Source organism: Lactuca virosa, chromosome 1 (assembly GCF_052849685.1).
Source record: "Lactuca virosa cultivar CGN04683 chromosome 1, Lactuca_virosa_CGN04683_v6, whole genome shotgun sequence".
Taxonomy (NCBI): Eukaryota; Viridiplantae; Streptophyta; class Magnoliopsida; order Asterales; family Asteraceae; genus Lactuca; species Lactuca virosa.
This window is the reverse complement of record NC_136426.1, coordinates 122,678,986-122,687,591: the sequence shown is the minus strand read 5'-3', so window position 1 is coordinate 122,687,591 and position 8,606 is coordinate 122,678,986. Positions and strand designations below refer to the sequence as shown.

The window sequence follows — 8,606 nt, the reverse complement described above, 5'->3', positions numbered from 1 at the left end:
TCGGACTCGCCGAGTTGTTCATCCAACTCGTCGGGTCCAAGCTCATCTTCATGAGACTCGCCGAGTCAACCTTGCGACTCGCCGAGTTCCATCAGTCCTTAAGCCATACAGACTCTTTTAAGCCATGCAGTGGCTCCAAATTACAGATCCAAGCTTCTAAGGCATGCTTTTCACGTAAAGTTGCAAACTTTACGTGCATGCATAGCTACAAAGGCTCTAAATGACAATTCCAAGCTCACAATGGGGTTTCATACTCAAAGAGGCTTCATACATGACCAAATTTGGGGCTTTATGACTCTAGAACCCCAGAAAGGTCCAGATCTGAAGTTACAACTTCAGATCTAGCCCATATCTCACCTTATCTTCTCAACCAAACCATAAAAACCCTAGATCTCAACCAAAAGAGGTCTAGGAGGAAAAAGAAGAAAAGGCGACGACTTGATACCTCCAAATGATGCTATCTGAGGTAGATTTCTGATTTCCCACACCTCCTTGCCCCTAGCCTTTTGTCCTTCAAGCTCCTCTTCTCAAAAGATCTCCTCTCCAAAGCTTTAAACACACAAGAATGAAGCACCACACGAATTAGGGTTTTCTGAGCTCTCAATGGACTGCAAAGAGGCCAAAGGAGGCTTATGCTTCCTTGAATAGGGTGCAAAACCCCGGGATTAGGGTTTCATCTGCCAGCTCCTACTCGTCGAGTCCCTTTATGGACTCGGCGAGTAGGCCACTAAATATGCGTCCCCATCCCGCTGCTACTCGACGAGTAGGACAACCAACTCGTCGAGTAGACCTTAAAATCCAAGAAATTCATATTTAAACAATATCTGAGAATCGAGGCGTTACAGGGCTAGTCTTTTTACGGGATAATGACTTAAAAATGTAATATATTTTTTGATTTGTTCATATTTGGTCACTGAGTTTTTATTCCGTCCATATTTAACCCTTCAACTTGTTAAACTGTACACATTCAGTCCTTATGACCGGTTACTCCAGGTTGACCGAAAAAAATGACTTAATAGGGTAATATATTTTTCATTTTATACACATTTAGTCCTTAATATTTTTTTGTTTCAAAATAAGTTATTTTTGTTTTTGTACTCATTCAGTACTTATGAATGATTTCTTTAGACTTTTATCACGACATCTTACGTGACACAAGCATTGATAAGGTTTTTGGAGTTGTTGATGTTTATGTCCATCGCGATCTCAACTGCTTGGTTGTGTATGCCTTTTGGTTATGCTTAGGTCTTGTGTTCTGAACGTCGTAACTTCTTCATACAATATTAGATTTTAACGATCTTTATATCCATGTGTTCAATTTTTGAGTCTGCTAGAACTTTGGTTAAGATTACTCCCGTTAAAATGTAATATATTTTTACTTAGGATTTTATAAAAAAAAACATCCATACATGCATTCATAAAAAAACGTATGGATATAAAGATTGTAAGTAAAAATGTATTACTTTTTAACGAGAGTAATCTAAACGAAAGTTGTAGTAGACCAAAATACGATCGTATGAAAAAGTCATGATGTTCAAAACACATGACCTAAGCAACTAAGTAGTCGAGATTGCGATGGACATGAGCATCAAAAGTCTCAAACAACTAATTAATGATTGTCCCACGAAAGATGTCGTGAGAAAAAACCTAAATAAATCATTCATAAATACTGAATGAGTACAAAAAACAAAAATGACTTATTTTAATACAAAAAAAAATATTAATGACTAAATGTGCAGAAAAATATTAAGTATTGAATGTGTGCAAAGTGAGAAATATATTACCATATTAAGTCATTTTTACCAGCTAACTTGGGGTAGCCGGTCATAATGACTAAATGTATACAATTTAATAAGTTAAAGGGTAAATGTGGACGAAAAAAAAACTCAGTAACCAAATATGTACTAATCGAAAAATATATTACCATTTTAAGTCATTATCCTTCCAAAGAACTACATCTTTGAGGCCAAATGTTTTCAAATAGTGGCCGCTCTATATGGCGGACCAAAAACACTTTCTCATCATTTAATAATATTGTTTTAATTATCAATTTATTTCTCAAGTTCTATATACCTTATATTCTATATTATTTAATTATTATAACTAAATTTACCTTATATTTTATATTATTTACTTATTATAACTAAATTTTTCCTTATAAATTTGATATTTTCTTGCAAAAAAATCAATAAACGATTATTACATCCCATGCTATAGTTTTGACATTAAATTAATTGTGTGTACTGCAAAAATAAAGATATTATAAATGCGATAATTTTAAACATATATCGTTTCCATACATGTTTGTTTCATTGTTTGTATATAATTATACGAACAATTAAACCCCTTGAATGATTTGACACACACACAAAATAACTTTAAGATATTTAAATGTCTATTCTAGGTTAAGCTTATGACCTTATTTTAAGATGTTACATAGAGAACTTTACATACTATACAATGTAGTATGATTTATGAAAAGGTAAAGTATGAGAGACTTGATGCTATGATCTGTGTATGAAGGTTTCCTAGCAATTATAAGAGTGTACGTAATAAGTGTTTCCAAGTGGGCATGGTACAACCTCGTCATGTATTACTTATGGTTGGAATTGTTAATTGTGATATCATATGGTACAAGAGCGGGAGCATGGATTTACAAGAGTATGCATGTAATTTAGGCTTATAACTTGAAATGAGACATGAAAATTTGTTACAAACTTGTTTTGTTCCATGTCAAGTCGAACGAGAAGCTGCATATGTGGAAATCATCCAAGTTATCCCTTCCTTCCCAGTCTACAAGCCACACCGTCATTACAACAATTTTTATCTCTCTTTCTTGTTTTTTTTTCTAAGTTCCATAAACATATGGAAATGGTCGTCCCTAGTATCCCTCCCATCAATGATGCACCGGGTACAAAATGCAACAAGAATAAAAGGGAGAGGGGAGTTCGGTGAGTTTTATGCAAAAATGTTTCTCTATTTTTCCGTAAACACATGTGGTCGTGTTCCTTCCCTTCCCATGTTCCCTTTCTCGAGCTTAAATGCTCAATACCAGTGTTATAAAAAATGTGATTTTAATCCTAAAATCGCACGATTCTGTGATCCTATGTTTGGTATTTCAATTTCGATCTTAGTAAGCTTCTTTTTGGGTAGAATCGTCAAATCGGGTCGTGGGATCGTAAATTCGTAAGCGTCCCGATTCTACATATGTTAACTAATTGACCTGTTGACCTTTACCTCTTGACCAACTACCATTCTCGTTTACTTGCTAATGAAATTTAACTATTTCATATAAATAGATAATTTCAAATTTACTTATAATAGTTTATTGAATGTTTATTAAAATCAATTTCTAATAAATAATCAATTGTATCAAGTTTTTGTTAGTGTGACCAATTCGTATCATATGTTAATTAGCAATATCACTTTAATATGATTATTGAGCATATAATATCCTTAAGTATATTGGTCCTTATAGGGTTTTAGCCCGGGTGGGCAGGGTTGTATATCGTTTGGATATGCCCGATGAGCTCAGTCAGATTCATAGCACTTTTCATGTCTCTCATATGCAAAAATATTTGGTTGATGATTATGCAGTTGTTCTATTGGAGGACATTCAGGTGGATGATCATCTGAATTATATAGAGAGACCAGTGGTGATCCTTGACAGGAGGACGAAGACTATGCAAAACAAAGTTGTGGATCTTGTGAAGGTGCAGTGGCAGCACTGAAAGGGTTCTGAATGGACGTGGGAGCATGGGGACGATATAAAGGAGCGTTACCCATAGTTATTTGAGGTGGCTGACTTCGAGGACAAAGTCTAATTCAAGTGGGGGAGCGTTGTAATGCCCAAATCTTTAGGTACTTTATTTGTAACCAAAATTATCATTTTGAAGGTTGCCACGACGTATTGGAGGCACCACCATGACGTGGTGAGGTGAGAAGGATTCATGTATTTCATTTAAGCCACCACGGGGTGGTGGACGGCTGATGTGAAAACGCTATTTTTCCGGGTTTGCTCCCTATTTAATGGAATGAGGAGGCAAGGGTTTGCTCATCCTGAGCCTTCATCAGCTCCCTCAAGCTCTAAAGAAAACTCTAATCACGTTCCTCCATTATTGAGCTAGTTTGGTGTTCCTTGAATATAAAGAAGGAAGAAGGAGGAATAAGGAAGCAAAAATCAAGCAAGCAAGTCACCATTATTCACCTTAGCACTCTTCTGGACCTTTATAAGTGTCCAATACTCGATTTTTATCATGCTAGGTTGCTAGATCTTGAGTTTTGTCCCAAAAACTTCTTGTTCTTGTTTTTTGGGATGGCGAGATCTCTTAAAGTTTGCAACTTTATGAATCTCTATTTGGGGTAGTTTTGTGCCTTGGATTTGGAGTTTGGTTGGGTCTTCAATCTATGCATGTGATATAAGTCATAAACCCTCATTTTGAACTAATATGGGTTCAAGACATGCATTGGACATGCATGTCTATAAATCACCAACTTTTAGGTTAGTTTTGGTGCTATAATCAATTTTGGAAAGGATAGATTTTAGACCTTATGGAATAAGTGCTTAATGGTTAAGTTCTTGCATTGTTAAGCCTTTTGGGACTTAGAGATTTGGGTTTTGGACCTTTTGGGTTGTCCTAATGGATAAAGTTAACTTTATCCTTCTAGATCATATTTTGGACTAGATCTGAGCTTTGGAGCTCTTGGAATCGAAGAAAACAACTTAATGCATTAAGCTGTTGGAACCTCGATAACCACATAGTGGTCCTAGGTCACCAAGGCATGACAGTTGGGATTTTCCCGACTGTTTGGTAGTATGTCGGTCACGACGTGGCCAAGGAAGACCACGTCATGGCGGTCAGCTGGAGTCAACATTAATTGTTGACTCTGACCGTTAACTTTGAGGGTTGACTTTTGACTTTTGGATTTTGTTCAGGTATTAATATATCTTAATATGTAGATTAAACGTTTGCCTTGTGTGATTATCTAGGTGGCATTTAGCATCTGTTGTGGGATTTTGAGGGCGTGTTAACTTTTGAGATGCTTTGTGATGTGAGTTTGCTCACTATACTGTAGGACACTATGGATTATATGTGCCTGTAGTCTTTGTGACTATTATTGTATGTGTCGTATGCGTGTGTGCTTGTTTCCTATATATCTGTGGGGTGAAATAAACCCGATACAACCTTGTGCTGATATATGAGTTGAAATAGACTCATGGGTGAAATAGACTTGGGGGTGAAATAGACCCGGTACAACCTTGGGCTGACATATAAGTTGAAATAGACTTGAGGGTGAAATAGACCCGATACAACCTTGAGCTGATATATATGTATGGTATGCGGTATTTTGGAGAATTCACTAAGACTTTGAATTAATGATTTAAGTTGCCGAACTTGTAAAATCAGTAAAACCCCCAATATCGAGAATTTGAATATGAAATAAATGGTTATAGGGCGTTGATGATGCCAAATGATACGAGTCGTTGGACGTTTGAGTGGAAATATGAGAAATGATAGAGTATGAAGAGCGTTGATTTTGGATCTGAAATCGATGTTTTCTTGAAGGACTTCGATTAAGAAAGGGTTTGCCTCGCTTGAACCTATGATGGTTTTTGCTTTGTCGAAATAGGAAAGATTAAGGTATATGACTATGGTTGCACATTTTTTTGTTCCTATAAAAGCAAATCGATGGGTCGATTGAAGAGAAAAACACATATTAACGTATGAAAGTTTGGAAAACATGAAAAAGTTCAATTGAAAAAGAGTTGTAGGATGCCACATGATATACAAATCCCTCCTTCCTTCTCTCTCTATGTGTGTGTGTGTTTGGTTCATCTTCTTTCAACCCATCTTATGCATATTGTTCATCATAAGTTTGATTATGATTTTTTGGGTTTCATTAGAACATTACGAATTAGAATGGTGGTGTTGGGTTTCATCTGGTGAATGGTGGTATTGGGTAATGTGGTGGTGGACTTGATTTGTGTTGGAAATTATGTATGGTGGTGATTGGTGGGGTGAGTGTGATTTTTTTTTTTTAAAATTAAATAAATTATAATTAAATATAAAAATAAAAAAAATTGAAAAAAGTAAAAAATATATATTTTTTATATGGGTGAGATACCTTCGTGATAATGAAAATATTAGAGACCAAAATTGATATTTATGAAAATTACATAGACCATTTACGAAGATTGCTCTTTTCTTTAATCTCATTGTGTCCTAAATTGTCACAACAACTTTGAAAAAAAGCTGATGAATCAAATAGTTAAAAGCTTTCTAATAACGTTTTATTATTTAAAAAAGAAAAATCCTACTAGTATTACAAATATTTCTTAATTTTTATCATGTATTATTCCCGAATGATATATTTAAAGAGGTTAACATATTTTATTGTTTATTAGTGAGACGGACCCTATTTTATTTTTATATATATATATATATCTTTTACAAATAATGCTAGATATAAAATTAAGGAAACAAATATGTGCAATGACACAATTCTCCCTAAAAAAATCAACCAATCAGATGCAAAATACTCGCGATCCGGGTCAATTAAAATCAACCAATCAGATCACACGTCTCAGTTCATATATAATGCCAACCTCCGTTTACAATCACATCCCACAAACAACAATCTTTCTTTCTCTCTCTAGAAAATCAGTCTCTCTTTCTCTAAAATTCAAATACCTTCAATGGCGCCAAAAGCAGAGAAGAAGCCAGCTGAGAAGAAGCCTGCGGAGGAGAAGAAAGCCGCCGTCGCTGAAAAAGCCCCTGCCGAGAAAAAACCAAAGGCCGGGAAGAAGCTTCCCAAGGAATCTGGCGCCGGTGCCGCCGACAAGAAGAAGAAGAGAAGCAAGAAGAATGTGGAGACATACAAGATCTACATCTTTAAAGTGTTGAAGCAGGTTCATCCTGATATCGGGATCTCAAGCAAGGCCATGGGTATAATGAATTCCTTCATTAACGACATCTTCGAGAAGCTTGCTTCAGAATCATCGAAGCTTGCGAGGTACAACAAGAAGCCGACAATTACGTCGAGGGAGATCCAGACAGCGGTGAGGTTGGTTTTGCCAGGGGAGTTGGCAAAGCATGCTGTCTCGGAAGGGACGAAGGCTGTTACCAAATTTACTAGTTCTTAGATTTGGTGGTTTAGGGTTTACTCATTGTATAATTTCATCTTTCTCGATGAACTATGTGGGTATCAGATTATGAATTGGTTATATTTTGTTGTCAAACAGTTAATCTATTTGAAAAGTTTGGTTTTTAGAATTGGGTATCCATAACGTCATTGTCCATGTTTAAGTTTCTTATAAATCTTCTGGTTGGATGTGATTTCGTTGGTGAACTTGTATATGATCTGTTGCTGGTTCCTTATGCCCTTATGAAATGGTTGAGTGCTCTTGATTAGGTCTCTACATAGAGTACACAGTGGTGACGAATTAAACGTGTAGTTGCAATTTGCAAATGCTTTAGGCAAATCGGTATATCCTAGAAGGTTATTTTAATGGAAAAAATTTATATATTGTTAGGTTGTTTTTGTTCATTGAAATGGTTTTTGAAGGTTTTTGGATTTTGTTTCGAATCAAAATCTTCTATCCAGTTTTAGCGCAACAGATCGTTTTAATTTTGCCCCTTGTGGCCATTAACATGGTTATTTATTCTTTCTCATCGGTTGCAATTTTAGGATGCCCTTTTCTTTTGTTTGGTACTATTTGAGAACAAACCCAGTTATTTTTTTTTTATTTTTTTTTGTGTGTGTGTCGAACAACATCAATTTCAGCATTTCTTAGTTCCACAAGATTTGCACATCTAGAGGTCTTCAATATCATTTCAATACACTTAACGACCCACAATCTAATGGAGCTGAGAAATATAGGGCAATTATCCTCTTAGAGAAAGCTACATATATAAGCCTCACAACGATTAGACGTGTCCATGTGCCTTGTACCCCATACACAGGGGCGGTTTTGCTTGGTGTCCCGGTGTGGCACCGGCAACACCTACTTTTTCTGTACGTGGTAGAAAAATTTCGATTTTTTTGGTTTTTTATCTTTTTTTTTTTTTTTTTTTTTGCACGAGCAATAACGTCAACCTCGGCAACATCTATTATGTATTCATGTATTCGCCCCGGTCCATACTGCGGTATGCGGTAAACACCGTGTCGATCCGCAAACAATTGTGCGGTATACGTCCCACGTGTTACAGTTTTGCCGCAAGATTTTTAAAATATTAGCGTTTGTGTAGTCGTTGGCAACGGCTAGAATATTTTAAATTTAATATGACAAATATGAGAGATTAAATATCTTTCCAATTATCTTCCTAATTATTTTAAAAGATAACAAATGTTTTAAACTATAACACTTATCACTATTTATTTGACATGGCACGTAAATACGTACAAAAAAAAGGTCGAAGGATATTTAATCTCTCTCTCTCTCTCTCTCTCTATATATATATATATATATATATATATATATATATATATATATCCCCTATCCTAATAAATAAGTAGTATCTGTCCACGTGTCATTCTCCCAGCAGCCCTAAATTGTCTTTTCCCGCTTCTTTTCCTCATCTACATTTACGAAACTGCCCTCCAGA

At 35.7% G+C, this 8,606-nt stretch overlaps 1 protein-coding gene across 1 annotated transcript; it reads left to right on the top strand.

Annotated features, from left to right (window-relative positions):
- Positions 1 to 6,629: 6,629 nt before the first annotated feature.
- Positions 6,630 to 7,274, top strand: LOC145157601 (putative histone H2B.1). Its single transcript, XM_079076629.1, has one exon. It carries the CDS (start codon positions 6,698 to 6,700, stop codon positions 7,142 to 7,144), a length of 447 nt encoding a protein of 148 aa, XP_078932755.1. The 5' UTR covers positions 6,630 to 6,697; the 3' UTR covers positions 7,145 to 7,274.
- Positions 7,275 to 8,606: the final 1,332 nt, after the last annotated feature.